The sequence below is a fragment of the Sander vitreus genome, chromosome 8 (genome assembly GCF_031162955.1).
Source record: "Sander vitreus isolate 19-12246 chromosome 8, sanVit1, whole genome shotgun sequence".
Taxonomy (NCBI): domain Eukaryota; kingdom Metazoa; phylum Chordata; class Actinopteri; order Perciformes; family Percidae; genus Sander; species Sander vitreus.
Genome location: NC_135862.1, coordinates 29,311,000 through 29,329,520, shown reverse-complemented (window position 1 = coordinate 29,329,520; position 18,521 = coordinate 29,311,000). Strand labels below are relative to the sequence as shown.

At 41.6% G+C, this 18,521-nt stretch overlaps 1 protein-coding gene across 5 annotated transcripts in view; it reads right to left on the bottom strand.

Annotated features, from left to right (window-relative positions):
• The window catches only part of zcchc14 (zinc finger, CCHC domain containing 14), a 48,144-nt gene continuing 29,623 nt past the window's right edge, over positions 1–18,521 (bottom strand). For 3 of the 5 annotated variants that reach the window (XM_078257766.1, XM_078257762.1, XM_078257764.1), the window contains 8 exons: positions 16,414–16,592; positions 13,577–13,613; positions 12,996–13,494; positions 11,633–11,742; positions 10,201–10,346; positions 7,624–7,776; positions 5,441–6,673; positions 1–421 (listed from right to left, as the gene is read on the bottom strand). In XM_078257766.1, coding sequence (XP_078113892.1) covers positions 366–421; positions 5,441–6,673; positions 7,624–7,776; positions 10,201–10,346; positions 11,633–11,742; positions 12,996–13,494; positions 13,577–13,613; positions 16,414–16,592 — 2,413 coding nt within the window. In that variant the 3' untranslated portion in view covers positions 1–365. The remainder of the gene's footprint in view (positions 422–5,440; positions 6,674–7,623; positions 7,777–10,200; positions 10,347–11,632; positions 11,743–12,995; positions 13,495–13,576; positions 13,614–16,413; positions 16,593–18,521) is intronic. The other 2 variants (XM_078257765.1, XM_078257763.1) reach the window with 2 other exon arrangements.

The window sequence follows — 18,521 nt, the reverse complement described above, 5'->3', positions numbered from 1 at the left end:
CATACTAGGTAACATGGCAGGCAAAGTTCTAGCTACATCTCTGAAATGAAGCGAGCCAGAGTTTACAGATCTCCAGAACTGAAGAAAGATTAAAGTTAATCTGACTACACAGACTGTGACAGCCGCTCCTCTCCTCTCCACTTCTCACCAATCTGTTTCTTTTCTGTCCTCCTCTCATCTCTCTGTAAACTGCTGTAAAAGAATGACAAAAGACACAATGGGTCTGTGCTTTCAGATCAACAGTCGTTTGGACAGGCTACTCAGAGGCAGGCAGTCGATGGCTGCTGCCCACTAGCTTCAGCGGGAACATGAGGTACAGGTGTGTCAGGAGTAGGCCATCTGAAATCCACTGGTGTTTCTGCTGGTTAGTCCCCTGAGTCCTTACTGTCAGAATGAGGAGTGTACTTCAGTCGAAATGTCCCTGTGAAACACAACAGAGGAATACAGTTGCTGTGTTGAAGCTTTTGCAATGCCCAGATAGAACATGCTTGAGCCAACTGTAGTAGGCCCTCTTTGATTGATTAACAAAAAAACGTCCTATTCTTATTACAGTTTTTCTCAATCGCTTTGGCACAATCGTTGACTATGACTATTGAACTTTGTCAAACTATATGACTACTCATATGAACATAAGGTCAGTTGTTCACGTGACTAGTCATTTGTCATTGCGTTGGCACCAAATGCACTGAGTAAGCCTTTGCATTAATTTGCTATTGAATCATATTATTCTCAAATGCAATTACACACATGTTCATTGTGTAAACCCCTGCATGCAAAATAGAGCAACCAACAATCACAATAACCTGTCACACATATGTTAGATACATAATAGGTATGTGGTTTTGTTGTAAACGTTTTCAGATGAATAGACTTAGGCTAGAAGGGAAACAATACAATTTCCTCACAATTGAGAGCAACCAAATGCAAACAGGTGACAAGTGAGGATATCACAGCAGATTGTTGATGGTACATTTCCTTTGTACAGAGAGTCTGGCCACTCTCCATTGACAAGTGTTAACTTCCTTGAAGGCTGGTACTCTGTTGAAGTTTAAAACTATTGGATCTGCCCAGAGCCACTCTGGATCTGCCATAACCAATCGCTAATGTTTGGTCGTGACGTCGGCTTAGCATCGCTAGCGTTCGCCTTAGCCACTCCTTCACCACTAACGGAGCGAGCTGGAAAATCAAACTTTTCCCGAACCCTCGGGGAGGAGGGCCACAACATCATGCCAACAAAACTCAGCAAAGATAGTTCATGCTTGGGCTTTAACTTCTGGATATTTGGCAACGTTGCCACAACGGACCGAATGGCTTCGCTCGCATCTTTCTCCGCCGCCATTATGGAACTAAACTCTAGCGCACAGCCTCAACGTCATCATTCTCAGCCACTCCCTCTGTTTGCTGATTGGACCGCCAAAAATTTGGCTGGAGAAAACCAAGGGGGTAAGCGTCTGTCAATAACCTGTAGATCCTATGGCGCCATTTTGATGTTAACATTCACCCGCCGTTAGCATTCCATTGACTGCCATTCATTTTGACGTCACTTTGACAGGGCAATGTATAAAAGGCTCCATTACCTTGTACCTCACATTATGGCTCCGTAGCAGGTGTTTTTGTAAAAATAGGCTAACGATTGTGTCCTAACCAAGCGACTTACTGTCGCATAGTAGAGGAATTACCGTATAATACAGGAGAAGATCGCAAGCAGTTTCGACTTACATTAGCTGTTTAAGTTTAATTACTAATGTTAACTAGCATTTTAGTTAGCAATAATTAGCCTGTGCCTATGTTATCTCCTTACATATACCTACGCTCTCCGTCTCTGCAAGATTGGGAATGATTGAGATTTCTCTTGGCACAGCTACCAGAAGACTTACAACTTTCAGACAGGTTGCTCACGTCACATTTACGTCATCTCTCTCAGTTGGAGGTTGCGCAGTAACGCTCAGCGCTCACCGGAAAAGTGCTTCTAATATCCTTCACTGGTCTCCGTCCAGAGCAACGGGATCTTTTGGTTCAGTTTATATACTGTCTATGGAGAAAACCCAAGACTATACCGCAAATCCAGACGTAGTACTGAAGAGAAATGAAAATTGGGCGTAAGTACGTAGGAGGCTACTGCAAGGGAGGATATCAGATGTGATGTCGATAAAATGTTGTAGCTAGACAGAGAGGAGAGATTGGATGACTCATGAGGTTGATACATTTTTCAGTAAATGTGCCAAAACGATTGAGAAAAATTTAAATGGATAGATTATAGGTTGTACCACATAGAAACACAATGAGTCCCAATTACAAGAGGTGATATTATCCATAGAATTGTGCTGTGAAATCAGTGCTGTGCCTAAAAAAGAATACCAATAATAACTTTATCATTAATGTAAGAATTAGGCCTGGGTATTGCCAATGATTTCCCGTTCTCTCAATGAGAGAATGGCTGGCAATATAATTTCCCATCCCTCTCAAATAGGGGTGCAACGGATCACAAAACTCACGGATCGGATCGCGGTTTTGAGTCACGGATTGGATCAATTTCTGGATCAGCACATAAAGGGGGGAATTTAAATGATTATTAAAAATGTAATAACAATAACTTTTAACAATAATTACTTCTTTCACCAGTAAATTGCTGTTAAAAGAAAAGAAAAAAACAGATGAGAAAATAACTTTGTATTTTACAATAACTTTGAATGCACTACGAGGTTTACCAGTTTTAAGTAAACGCAACCTTTATTCACGTCTGTTTTGTTTTTCAGTGACCAGTGCTAGTTTGTGTCTGTTAGCTCATAGCTTTAGCGGCAGACTGTACGTCCCGCTGTTGGAATCCTCTACAGTGAAATACAGTCACACTTTTACACCGTTGAGCTGTCAGCATTTTAACCGTGTTTAATCCAGTTACTACTGTAGCTACTACTAATGGTAGGCAAACGTTACCTGCTGTGTAACGTGTTATTAGTGTTTACTAGCGTGACATGCAATGTTTCTGTTGCCTCAAACATCTGTTACGGAGCATCAGAGAGCAGCGCAGAGAGCTAGCTAAGTGGCACCATAATGAGTCACCGAAATCCGCATTGCTATTTCGTCCGGTAGATACCGCAATACATTTTCCAGTTTTTACATATACAAAAACACAAATATTGAACAGGTGGTTGCCAAAGGGAGCAATCACCGATTCGATTCTACGGTTTATCAATCAGGTTAGGGAAATTTCAGTTACAATACAACATTTTTGCTTGGATATAAAAGAGATGCTCAGAAAACCTGTGCTGCAAATTGTACAAGCAAGCAAGCAACCCTCAAATATGATTTATAATGAAAAAACAGGTTAATGTTTACATTAAGAATTGATCCCCAAATAGTTTGTGGTGGGTTATACATCCAGGGTAAAAAAAAGAGGCATGTATTAAAAGATCGATTTCTAGATTTTATGAATCACTCAAACAAAGATCGATTTTAATTGGAGAATAGATTATTTGAACCTAGCCGTACTAGTAAGAATCCAAAAAAAAGTTGTTTAAAATGCAGCTGTGGAACTTTAATTCCATGTGTTTGAAGTAAAACTGTACAAAAGATAATAATCTGAAAAATGTGTCAGTTAGAGAAGAAAGTCAAGCATTAAATATAGTTTATAGTAAAGTAAGATAACAAAACTTATCTTTTACATCCAGACAAAAGGTTGCGGTCTAAACATTAGTGTACGTGCCATTTCTTGATAGTGTGAATATTGTTTTTGTAATCACACACATAATAACACATAGAATATTAACACTATCTAATTGAAAACATTACAGTAATAATAGCATCTATCCAATGAGTCTGCAGTGTGCCACATAGAAATTGAATGAGACTACAACGGACATTAAACAGTTTGCCGTGGTCACTTAGCGATAGTTGTTAGTTGTTATGGTGACAACACAAGTCAGCGGGGTTGTAAAGTGTGTCACATTATTAGCTGGAGTTTTGGCCTGTCATTTAATTAATATAATTTTATAGGGGTGGGAATCGATTCGCACCTCACGATTCGATTCTAAACCGATTATCGAACAGTTTTTTAATGTAAATTTCCATGCGTGATTTAAAAAAATATACATATCAATCTGAGTTTGCTACTCAGAGTTTGCTTCCCCGACAAAGCAGCTAAACAAAGTTTAAATTTTGACATGTACAGTATTTGTCACACACAAGTTTTAATGAAATGTTTTGTCTACTGAGGTTTTTATTTTGTAGTCATTCCATGCTGAAGCCTTAAACATGCTTGTGGAAGTCACCTTCTCTCACAGTAATCTTCCATGTCAGAGGCTCAGACATGTTTCAAGGTGGATCATTGGCTTCTTAGAACATGAAACATGAGGTGGTCAGATGTCATGTGATAAAGTAGATGAACAGCCTATATGTGTTTTGCCTAATTATTTTATCTATGTCTTATTAGATCATGTGTATATATACAAAATGTATTTATTGTTTCCTTTTGGCCATTTTTTTGTGTTTTTTTTCTGCACTCTTGCCTAAACTCTAAGTTGTTGTCCATTATCCCATCCTCTTTCAGTCACTCTGTTTTTTGATTTGTACTTGTCTGGAGACAGTAACTTTTAAATAAAAATCAACACATTTAATAATAAAATAAAATATCGATCATTAACTTCATCAGAATTGAGCATCGAATCGTTCTAGAGAGAATCACGATGCATCTGAGAATTTTAATGACTGACCAATAGGAATATGAAGCAATTAAATCCAGCAATCATCCATTCCTCTCTAGCAGCAAGGCAACGGACCGCTCTCTATGCTTCTTACTACTCCACTGCTCGTAAATTATTCAAATGAGCTTTTAAAGCAGGCATTACAACAAAAAAAGATCATTACATTTGCTAATTTGAAATAACAAATGAATAACCGATTGAACTAGGGCTGAACGATTAATCGTTTTCAAATCAAAATCGCAATTTGAAAGAAGAGCGAAGACCGCGATTATTCGAATGTGCAATGTTTAGTTGAATGTTTGGTGTAACATTCGGTTTAACATTTTTTATTCCTTCCTTTTATTATTATATTTACTGTTTTTTCATAAGATAAGTGTTACATATCTTGAATTCTTGAATTCTGTTCAACGTCCCATGCTGATTTAAAGAAAAACACTTATTGCTGGCAATTCATACCTATGTTCCCATCCTTTCATAAGAATATAGAGCAGTTTTGATGGTGTCTCATGTTATAATGCTCCATCACACGTTTTATCTGTTGCACAGTTTATACTGAACTTTAGCTAAACTGTTTTTTTTTTTTTTTAAATCGCCAAACGAATCGTAATCACAATATCTGGCATAGAAATCACAGTTAGTTCTTTTCCACGAATCGTTCAGCCCTAAATAGAATGCTGACAAAGTCGATCAGGAAATAATTAGTTCAGTTCATTTGTTCATTCCTTCACTCGCTCACTCACCTTGCTGTGCTGAATCCATGGCCGGCTGTTTGCATTCTTCTGCTCTGTGTCCGCCGGCGCCGCAGTTATAGCACGACACGTTCCCTGCTGCCCGTTTCTGGCTTCCGTTTCCCACAATGCCATGGGGCTGGTAGATGGCAAAGCCCTGCTGCTGGTCAGGTGACAGAGCGCTGTGGCGGTAGAGGGGCGGCGGCACCATCATTGGGTAGGAGAAGGGCGTGGCGCTGGCGGTGCTGGATGAGGCTAGCAGGGGGCTGAGGTGGAGCAGAGGACCCAGGGTGAAGAGTGACGGGCCGGCCGAGAATGGCTGCAGGTAGCCGGCCGCTGTGTATCCAGGCAACGCCCCGTAGGCACCACAGTTCCCCCGACAACCGCAGAAGCTGCAAACACACATGGAGGGGGTGTGACCCAGACTCTGATCCAATGAAGAGGCAGAGGAGGGGGAAGGGGAGGGGCTAGAGGTAGGCTGGGTCGGGTAGTAAGTGTTGCAGGGCACAGCAGCCACAGGAACACTGTTCGCGGTTGCCATGGGAACAAAGCCACCGCCGCCACCACCACCACTACTGGAGCTGCCAGACTTTGTGGAGGGACAGGGCGAGGAGAAAGAAGTAGGCGGGTAGGAGTAGTATCCAGACGGAGAAGGGGATGAGGAGGACGATAGGTGGAAGTGCAGTGGGGGGTGGGAGACATGGTGGAGGCTGTTGGAGGTGGAGGTCAGAGCAGAACTGGTTTCCACCATCAGACCCACGGCACCCCCTGCCATGCCACGGCAAGCCAGCGAGTCCTGGAGCGTGGAGGAGCTATCCATGTTCATCCCAGGGAACAGGTTCTCCAGCCTCAGCCTCACCCCCACCCCCAACCCCACGCTGAGCCCTGGGCTGAAGCCTGCCGCGGCTACAGGCAGGCCCGAGCCCAGCGGCTTGGTCCTGTCGTCTGTGCACAGCGGAGGGGGCCTGGGCTTTCGAGGGGAAGTCAGGATGCGTGCTGGGTTTGAGACTGGGGAGAGCAGGGTCTGGGGGTAACTGGCCTGTGGGTGGTAGGAAGACTGCGGGAGGCCTAGGGGGAGGTGGGAGGAGCAGGAGGGAAGGTGAGGAGGAGGAGCTGGATCGGTTTGAACAGGTAGGACCTGGGCTGTGGGGCGAGCGGAGCCTGCGGGGCAGCTGGAGTTCAGGATGAAGAGACAGGACCGGTCCTTCTCTGGACCCCCTCCCGCTGCGTCCAGACCTGACACACCTGGAACACAAAGACACAGCGGCGTGTTGAGGGCTAGTTTTAATGCCTATGTGTGTATTAGAATGTGAACAACTTGAATTTAGTTTTGTGAACAGTTGACACCTTCACGGAATTCTATGTAAAGAGTTTATGTAAAATCGGTCGCACAACATGAAACTACCTCAGACGGATGTTTTTTTCAAAGTAAACATTTTCAATGCTTATTTGGTCATGTTTATTAAATATTACAATTAGGAATTCAGATGTTTGCGGGATTCAAAATCTCATGAACTATTTGTTGCTTCCATAATAATACAGAAGTAGTATCGCTTGGGTCCAACAAGTGCTACCGCATGTGTGTTTTTAAACTTTTCAGCCAATATTAAAGTGATAGTGGGTAGTTTCTGTCGCCCCCATTAGGGAATTCTAAGTAATGACAACAAAACTGTCGGTGTGTCCACATGATACAAGCCTTCCGTGATCACGCACACGCCCCTACCCCTCCTCCACGCAGTTGCTAGTAGCCAAGGAGGAAATGGAGGATTCAAAAAAACATGATGGACTCATGGACTCTTCAGAAGAGGTAATTATCTTCACTCGAGTTTCTGTGCGGGAAAGTCACCGGACGCCACAATCTTATGTACATAGTTATACTGAGAAACACAGAGAGAGAGTTGTGTGGAGCTGATAGTTTTAATTAGCTTTGTAGCAACTCATTTGGCAATGGCTTGAATGTAACGGATGTTCATTAATATAAGCTTTAATGTACATTTATCATATTACAATAATATAATGTATTATTTTATGTTTTGTAGCCTACCTGAATGGGACTAAAGTATTAACAAATAAGGGAATAAGAGAAAAATATGCGAAATAAACTGCTGCATTCAAGAATTCGATCTGGCTTCTGTCCTTTTTTTTCAGGATTATCACTCTGTGATAATTCAATAATCCTGTGAAAAAAAACTTACGCCTGTGAATGTCTCTGGTCCTGTCGAAGGCAGAGTCACAGCAGAGTGGCGTTCGGGGCGAGCAGGAAGAGCTGGAGTATCCGGAGGACGAGCTGCTGTCTGTGGAGACGGGGTGATGGTGCAGCACAGCGTCCACCTCCACTCGCAGCTCTCCTGAAATACATTTCAATACACGGCAATGTTAGGCTGTCTTAACATTTTTTAATGCAGTGAAATAAGCATTGTGGCTGTTTCACAATCATACAAATTAGGGCTGCACAATTAATCGCAATATTGACTAGTGCAATAGCTAAATTGCAGGGGGGCACATTATAGGGCTGGGTTCCCGAATTCAATACTTTTTAGGCATCGACTGAATTTCCTCTAAAGTATCGAAAAATGCCTCGTCATTCAATACCCAATTTCAATACCTTAGGAGTAAATCTCATCAGCGTCAGTGAGCCAATCAGCACGCAGCATGCTTCTACCAAGATTTGTACCGTAATGTTGCAATTGTTGTTGTTTTATAAAATTGGTATCAAAAAAAGTATCGGTTAGCCGGTATCGAAGTCACAGTACTGGTATCAGTACCGGTATCAAAACATTTTGAACAATACCGAGCCCTAGCGTAATATCTGATGAAGTGGACCTATTATATAGCATTTTCAGGTTCATATTTGTATTTCTACTGTGATTCTGCTAGAACGTGCTTTAAAGCTATAGTACGTCGTTTCTGTCGCCCCCATGAGAAATTCTATGTAATGACAACAACACTGTCGGCGCGTCCACGTGATACAAGCCTTCCGTGATCGCGCACAGCCCCCCCACCCTCCTCCACGCAGTTGCTAGTAGCAAAGGAGGACACGGAGGATTAAAAAAACATGATGGAGGTCATTATCTTCTATCTGCGCGGGAAAGTCACCGGACGACACAATCTTCTGAACATAGTTATACTGGGAAATACAGAGAGAGTTGTGTAAAGCTGATAGTCTTAATTAGCTTTGTAGCAACTCATTTGGCAATGGCTTAAATGTAACGGACGTTCATTAATATCAAAAAGTTACGCACTAAAACTTTAATGTTCTCATACTGCCCATGGCTGCTGCACCTGTATTCACCCTCTGTATGAGACGCTCTGTTGGAGCGCCTGTCTCCTTCAGCCCCCTCTCCCCAAAAAAAAGCCCAGTCTGCTCTGATTGGCCAGACCATGTCCGCGAATCACTGTTGCTCCGCTGCATTGTTTCACTCCAGAGTCTGAGACTGACTGCAACGGAGTAGATAGCAGGGCTTTGTACCGTGAAAAATCACCAATAAAGGCTTCTTTACCAAATATTACACAACCAGACATGTCCCAGCAGTAAAGTGACTTTATTTGAATTTGGGGAGACATGACCAGCATTGGCCGCCAAGATTACAGCTATCTGGCGTTAGCATGTAGCTACTGTAGTTAGCAGTGGACACTAATAGAATATAGCAGCACTTTCTACCATCAAACATCGCAGATAAAGGATTCTAAACCAAATACTACATAACCGGAAATGTTTCAGGAGTAACGTGACCCGGAATGGACCTTTTTCACAGCATACATTTTGACTTGTCATAGTAGGAAAAGCACAGCTGAAATTGATAACCTTAACGATGGCTCAGTTCCATCAAGTGTCCCAGTGAGCTATTTCAGTGAGTCAGCATGCACAATACCAGGGCCTCTCCTAAGTGGAATGCAGCCATCATTAATGGTTTTGAATACACCTGTGCTTTTCCTACTATGTCAACATGTCTGCCGTGAAAAAGGTCTATTGGGGAGAATTTAACAACATTTGGCAGCCAAGATGACATCTTTTACTGCCGTTAGCATGCAGCAACATGGGACAATGTTAACACCGCAGTAGCTTAAAAAAAACCACTCCAATAGTTCTTGCCTGAAGCAGATGACTAATCATAGAATCATAGAAGACCGGCTTAGAGTTGCATAACACTAAGCCGAGAGTAAAAAAAACTGTTGAAAGCGGGGCGTTCAGAACAGTTGGAAATCAGAACGTTTTAGCTCACGGGGATTTCTTTAAAAACATGAAAATCCGACATTATAACATTATAGATATGACAGAAAATATGGAAAAGCCTAATAGTTTTTAAGTGCAGTATTGGGCAGAGACATTCTGGCCTACAAATCGTATCCTACAGACTAAAGAAAAAAATCTTTCTTTGGTACAGATTCTCGCAAAAATCACACTATAATCATTTTAATTTTCATCTTTTTCAATGAAAATGAGAATAATAATACAAAATGATCATTCCCTCCAATATTGTGACTCATATCCTTCAAAATAATCGCAATAAGATATAAGATATTGTCCTCATATCGTGCAGCCCTAATAGAAATCCATACATTCACCCTGCCCGGAGCGAACACTGTCTAATACTGCTGGACACCAGAGCAAATAGACTTCACAGTTTAATTATAAGTCACATTTAAATTAATCAACTCATTTTGGGCCATTGGCGAACATTTTGCCTGGCCTCACATCTAAACATTGTAACCTTACATGTGAATCAAAGGCAAATAAGCAGTGATAGCCTGAGACCAACCAGCTTGGTTACCTGCAGTGGAGGTGGCATGTGTTAAGGGTCCCATGTGACTGGATGGCGTCACCCTGGCGATGCCGCTGCAGGGTCGCTTCTCCATCTTCATCTCCCTGCAGGGGGCACACACAGGCAGAGAGGTCTGATGCATCTTGTGGTTCATCCTGTTTTGTGTAAATCACATTTACTTTTAGAAGCTTATTTTCAGCATAAATACAAGGGGGGCAATACCTTTATCAGATAGAGTTTTGCTGTTTTGAAAGACATGTAATGGATGGACCTTTTCTTATAGACTGGAACAGCACAAAAATGATGGCCCAAGGCATGTTGGAAACCTGTTTTGTACATTTAAACTCTCTCAGTTTATGTCCAAGAGTTGAAGGGCAGCTTGTGTCCACCTATCACCACCAGGGGGAGATATTATCCACTCAACGTGCTCCTCAGCATTCCAACTGCTCTTCTACAAACACATCTGCAAACTAGTTAAACCTCGGAACCATGGAAAACCACTGCTTTTCATTGTCTTATTTAAGAACACGCGCGCGCACACACACACACACACACACACACACACACACACACACACACACACACACACACACACACACACACACACACACACACACCTGCCTAATGGAAACCTGTTGATAGTGGGGTTGGAAACACGATCAAGAGATAAAAAGAGCAGGTTCACATGAAGAAGTGTAAGTAAGAGAGTCAGAGCATGTGGACGCATTTGCTTGCAGGTCCATGTTTTTGCATGTGTTTCTGTGTGTTATCGCCTCCTAAGTATATCTAATCTCTCCGGCCCACTTTTAGCTGGTTAACCATTGATTCTTTGTAGACCGCTAATGCTGTATATTTACTGTCGAAATCAGCGGCTGATCGGTCTGTCTGTTAATCGATAATGGGACAAAGCATCTGCGAACTTCCCCGTGCACTGCCACAAAGATGTAAAGGGCAAAATAACGCCAGTGAGCATGTATGCTTACGTTTAAGTCACACCGCACTGCCTGAGGATAGCTACAGCATCCACACTGAGTTGGAGTAATAGAGTCAACAATTACTAGATAGTAAAAGCATAGTGACCTTGTTATTTGTACACCCTGTGACTATACAAATCACTACATGTAAATAGGAAAATGTTGGTGTTATTTTGTCAGTTATTCAGAGCAGTTGGCTAGTTGGAACCGGTTACCTCCAGGATCTGTGCTAGGCTAAGCTAGCGCTGGGGGCGTCAGACAGAGTTACAACACGCACGGAGATGAGAAGGGTATGTATTGACTTGTCTAACTCTAGGGGTTACTGTGAATAAGCTAAAGTCCCAATAAGTCGGCGTGTTCCTTTAATGGCCCTTAACTACCACATAATAACTAAAAAGTAGCAAAGTTATGCTTTGATACACCAATATTATTTGTGATTAGTGATATCTGCAGTATACTCTACTGACTTTTGTATCTCTAGTTGAGTCTTTTGTAGCTCTAGTTGAGTCTTGAGTTTCTTCTTTGCTCCTTGGGTCAGGTCGTACTTGTCCAGGTCCTCCTCTGTCAGCGCTAAAAACTGTAGGGCGCACAGGAAAAATAAATGTTTTGAAGATAAGCAGACATACTGGTTTATTTCAGTGTAAAAAACATAACAGAACATAATCTAGGGCTGCACAATTATTTGAACATTAATCACAATCATGATTTTGGCTTCCCACAATTAAAAGGACATGATTCTCCGATAAAATGAGTTCTCCGCTCATAGAAGCTCCTGCTGCATATTAACCCTTGTCTTCCCGTCCACCATGTACTTGTTATGGTCTGTTTTGCCTGTTTAGAAAGCATAAAGTAAAGAATGATCACCCACTTCTGTGTTACATCTCTGTAGCCAACTTCATTCCAACCTATCACCACTAGTTTTACACTTATTTTTGGAATTCATGGTCATTAAACCTGATTTATATGAAATTATACCTATTTTCTGAGTTAAAACCCCTCAGATATTATGAATTATTTTGACTAATAGTTATTATAGTTATAGTAGCTATAGTTAAGATCTGAGGGAACGTGTGTTGCTGGATAATCACAGCCTTGTTTCGTGTATGGAACCATCCATGTTACTTTTGGGCAATTTGGTTGAAATAAACCCATATTTGTTATATAGAAACTTTTGAAAAAAAGGATCAAAGTTGACCGAGGACATCATGAGGGTTAAATCAAGCCAGCGCCAGTGTAATGCAAGCATCACACCAGGGCTAAATTGACTCCCTGCGGGTCTTAAGCATCGGGGATTTTAAAAGAAGTATTTTTAAGATGTTTTTTTAAACTAAAATGTTGTACAAATAGCAAACTCCAGTCTAACTACAGTTATTATTATCCATCCATAAGCCCTGAAGCTAAGGACAACTTTGGCACGGACTCACTTAAGGTTGGCTGACCTTTAAGGTGGACTAGCTATTCTCATTTTAGTGACAAGCCCCTCCTCTGAATTTTATTTTTATTTTAAGTCATACATACAGTATGGTGATGCAAAGATTTACACATTAGCAGGAACGTAGCACAACATGTAAAAGTGAAAGCAGTACTCTGTTTTTTAAAGTGTGATACAAATATGTTGTCCCTAAAATTAATGAAGAATCGTGATAAAACATCTTAATCTCAATATTGATCAAAGTAATTGTGTTATCATTTTGGTCATAATCGTGCAGCCCTAACATGACTACAGCTAGAAATACAGATTTTAGTGATTGATTGAGCAAACTTGTTGTTTCCTGTAAGGTATTCTGAATAAATAAATAAATGACAGGATGGCATCTAAAGCTGACCCACCTCCTCCATGGTGAGCTGTTTGAAGACGGGGTAATACTTATGGAGCCGAAGCCTGCGGAGCCATTCCAGGATGCCGTTCTGCTCCGGAGTGTTGGGCTGGCACTGGGATGGTGCCTGTGTATGGGACTGGGAACGAGACACGCAATGGGACTGGGGGTAGGAAAGGGACTGGGAATGTGAGTGGGATGTTGGATGGGAATGGGACAGGTGCAGGGACTGACTGCTGCTTTGTGGATGTAGGTGGTGCTGGGAGTATGAGTGGGACTGAGTGTATTGGGGATGGGGCTGGGAGGAGGGATCCCCTCCACCAGCCATGGAGCACTGGGTGGGTAGGGCTGGCACAGGGGGAGGGAGGGAGGACAGCTGGGGGGAGTGCTGCGGAGGAGGAATGGAGGGAGGAAGAGGAGGAGGGAGGGAGGAGAGGTGAGGAAAGGGGCGAGTCATGACAGAGCTGTGGGTGCTGACGACGGGCTGGACGCTGGCCACTCTGTACACCGCCCTGACAGAGGAAATACAGTCAGAAGGGATGCTGACGATGATGATGATGGATGATAGAAAGACAAAGAAAGAAAACATCGAACCTGTTGGCTCCTCTGTACTGAACCATACAGCCAAGACCTGAGGGACAGAGTGAAAAAAAGACCTTTATTATCTTCACTGTCATCACCACCAAAGTGTTAGTTAGTTATCAAGTGAGTAAAACCCATATCCTGCTTAGTTGAAATAAACACTTTTGCATTATCCAAAAGAAACAGTAAGACTTTGGTATCTTTTATTTACAGTACAATTGCTTTGGTTTTAGTTTTCACAACAATGAAAATGTGAATAAAAAACAAACTCTGAGCCTTGGCATCAATATCTCACACAGCACACAAAATAACATCTGGATCAAATGAGGTAATACATCACACAGTGAGTTCATCAGAGCATGAAAACACTCAATGTTAAGCACGGGAATGTAATTGTTGCCACATTTTAAAATTAAAAAAGGCCCGTATAAAATAATGCTATCAAACAGTAACTCATTCTTAGCAATGTCCTGTGTAATTCAAGTGCAATTTTTGAAATTATGCAGATGAATTACTTAGCAAGAAAAATGAATTGAATATGCTGTATTACTGTAAATATTGAATGACATCTAGAGTCAGACGTTATCCTTCAGTGTATCCTACATTCATACAAGTCCAAAATCATTATTGGGATTGGATTTCACTGCATCAGTTTCATGTCACGTTCTGTTTCGACCGTACTTGTACTGTAGGTTTACAGTTTTGATAACACACATTTCGCTTTAGGGTGCCAAGTTGCAGAAAGAACCAGAACAAGCACTCCTTTATTCCTCACTCTATATATTAGTTTATCCCCCCCACCACCACCACTTTCACATACATTCCTCACACTTTGACTGTGACCTCCACTCAACACAAACTGTGATATATACTCCCCCCTACCAAAACCTAAAGGTTCCAGGATTTCCATATACCCACTTAAAAATTCCCAATGAGATGCAAGAACATACTTTCCATTATATTTTTGATATATTTTGAATTGTCATCTGTTTTTTTCTTCTTCGCATAGGCTAAATAAAGGTATTTCCACCTTAAATTGGTGCATAAAAGCGTATCCGAACGCAGGAAATTAAGTCTTTGATGCTCAAACCCAGACCCCCCACTATGATATGCCCCCCCCCCCCAAAAGGCAGATTCTGGCCCATATATATAGGCCAATATATTTATATACAGTACAATATATCCACTACAATAGATTAGACTACAGCGCTGCCCCCACACGTATGTGTATGTGTATGTGTGTGTGTGTGTGTGTGTGTGTGTGTGTGTGTGATGACCAACAGGTGTGTCAGATGTCAAGAAAAATTTGGATTCATTGCTGTGACATATACTGTTAGGTAGCACAATCCGTACAATAAAGAAAGCCCTTATTTTTTCCTTTTCTCCTTCAACTACTGCTTTACATTTGAAATGTATGGTGGTGAAGATATTATTAGCAATACTGGTGCAATGCTGCTTAACCGGGTAATGTTGTTAAACTAAGAAAACAAATGCTTGAGAACACATTACATTGATACAGTGATATGTGGGCTTAGTAATGCACATTGACACTTATACACTAATATGAGGTGTCTGTATTCTGAAGGACTGAGCATGTGATTTAGTGTTTAGTGTAATTTGAAGTTAAGATGCAAAGACACTATACTGCTTACATAAGGGATTTTCATAAATATTTTATTACCAACTGCAAAATCTTAAATGCAAGGTTTTTTTTTAAATGAGACACTTAAATGAGTCCTAATTTTAACCTTTAAAAATACAGTATGTCGGGGCATTTTGCAATGATGAAAGGTTTATTATCATTATATTATTAAGAGCTTGCAGACTCGGTCATTTTGTTCTTTTCTGAAAGCAGTGTGCTGTGTGATATAAACCCATTACCCCTGTGTTAAGTGCAATAAATGTGATATTACAGCCTCATATCCGGCTTATGAAGAATGGACTGTGATATACTCTGGTGGGGGCAGAGCTCTGTGTTTGTTTGTGGAGGCAAATTACAGCACAGTCAGACATACTCATATTAATCTTGCTGCCCTGGGGTCTCCTAAGTCTGGCACACACACACACGCACGCACGCACACCCACACACCCACACACACACACACACACACACACACACACACACACACACACACACACACAGATGTAGAAACACATGCAAAAGTACAAGCACACACAGATATACACTGCACCAACGGCTATAAGTACTCTTTGGGATGAAGTGACAATCGCAGAATAAAACACACACACACACACACACACACACACACACACACACACACACACACACACACACACACACACACACACACACACACACACACACACACACCAACATGAGGTCACCACACTCTAGGCTTCCCAACACAAACATGCCAGGCTGAATTCCCACATCAGACTAAAATAGACCCTGTTCGCTCCGTCCAACACCTCCAACACACCAACTGAAAATCCTGCCTGCAGTCTCACCTCTCTCAGCGCTTCACTACCACCAACCAAGACCTACACCCACGGCCGTGTCCTTTCCATTACCTCTTTTTCCACTCCCCTCACTCTCTTCTCCAACGGCAAAACCCAGACATGATCTTTTATCTTGCCTGTCTTGCCCTGTCCCTCCTTGGCACCTTCTTTCCTTGCATCTAAGAATAGTTTTACAGTATATTCCTGCTGCCCTCTATAGACACTTACTGATTTATAGACTCACACATTGACAGCCACACATTCATGACATCCGCAGTTTGATTCTGATGTTTTAATGCTACATGTAGTCTCCTATTTTTCTGCATTCAAAAAAAGAAGACAGCAGAAATTACATGAAATCCAAATAAGAAAATCATCAAAAAACTTACTAGAGCTGGAGGTGAACGGGCAAGTTGGGGCTACAGGAGCCGTAGGAAGGGAGGAGGGTAATGGAGGAAGGGGGGAGGGGAGCGAGGCAGGACAGTTGGGTGAGAGAGGCCTGGTGGAGGTGAAGAACAGCTGGACGCTGTGGTGCTGGAGGACAGGACATGGCAGCGCTGTCAGACACCTGGGCGCAGGCAGAGATACAGGACAGCAGGGGGACAGACAGGAAGTCAGACAGACAGACACAAGGACACAGGAAAAGCCAACTGGATTTAAAAGCTACAGGAGGAGATGCTACATCACATACACAGTTACACAGTAACTTTTTCACCACACCTGATCAATACCTTTCATATGAAGTAATTGTCTTTCACAATGTAATGCTCACAATACTTTTGATATGCTTGTCTTCTGATTTGCATACACATTTCACCAACATGTAATCCAACTGCTCCTAACCCTCTGGGGGGACATTTTTACATTTCTTTTTAAATTCACATTTTAAGGATATTTGCATTTAACCAGATACCCATGTGTTTCGTATAAAAATGTTTAGAACAAACTCAGCTTTCTGTAAAGGAGGCCCAAATTTGTTCCAGAGCAATGTTTAAAGAGATAATTTGGACCTAAACTCAATTATTTTGGTGCTTGAAATGAGTTTACAAAAGTCTTGGGTTCACAAAAGTAGCGTAATATCTGAATAAAATAGTAAATACATTTTTAACTTTTTTGAGTAGGACTGTTGTCAAACATCGCTTGGACTCGACAGTGGGTCTTTTGTCCTAAGAGGGTTAATGGTTGATAACTGAACCGTTTGGTAAACCTATAGATTTTAAATTGGTTTGTCAGCTGTAAAATGTAACGTGTGTTTGTTTGAACATCTAAATTACATGTAACCACACATAATCAATACTTGTTATTGCTTATTGATTTCAGCTAGTGGTAACCACAATTGGTCACTCTATTCATAGGTGTACCCCCCCAATAACCAAAACTGGCCAGTGCAACCCACCCCAAAAACCTATTATAATTTACTTTACATAAATACAGACATTTGCACCATACATTGTTGCAGAAAAATTCACCAGAATGCAGAAAATGAAGTGGTTGACGCTCACAATATCACTTTGGCACTGGTCAGTTTTGATTATTGGGGGGGGTTGTAACCCCCCAATCTCCCCTGTTAATTACGCCTATGCTCCACGTACGTTAGAGCTGTCAGTCTTCCTCTATAATACCATTCGAATTTCATTTGTTATTTTTTTAAAAATATTCAAATAATATTAAAATATATAATGCTCAAATGAAGCCTGTTATTAATATGTACTACATTACTCAGGCTTATGCATTGTCACTGCCACTATATGCATGTGGTTGTTGTTACACATTTTGTCCACTAGAGGGACTTCTAACAGTTTGTTTGTGTTGTCCTAGCAACCGGTAGCAACATGCTTGTTCATGAGCTTCTCTCTTACAAGTGGCGAACTCATGAACTCGCCGTTTCATTGTATAAAATATTCACTAACGTTAAACATTGTGTTTTTGTTGTTTCTGATCGTTTACATGCTTATCTAAATAAACTATGGATGTATTTAGACAACCAAGGAGATGTAATTATTATGTTGTGCTACTAGCTAACTACTAACTAGCGCTAGCTACTAAGGTTAGCCTGCAGTTTCGTGAACAGAGCTTCTCTTAAAGGACAATTCCGGCGCGAAACGAACATAGGAGTTAATAACGGATGTGTACCTACTCTGTCGTTCTCTGGGACATGTTTTCATGCTAATTGATTATGTTTGTAGCTTGAACGAAGCTAGCGCGGCCCGCTGGTTAGCTTACAACGCTAGTATTCGGGGCACAGGGAAAGTAAAAACAAATCGCTATTTATACCACTAAAAAGGCTCAAAATATCACCAAACTTCAACGGTAGCATAGTGAGGGTCCCTACATGTTAACCAAAGCATTGAGAACTTTGTAAGTGTGCCGACAGTTTATTGAACGAAGAACTGCGGGAGCTCCATGAAAGGGCTACGAGAGAGAGAGAGAGCTATGCCACAACAGAGCCTCATACTTTGGGAAACTGGTGGTGTACCTGCGGACATTGTGAAGCTAT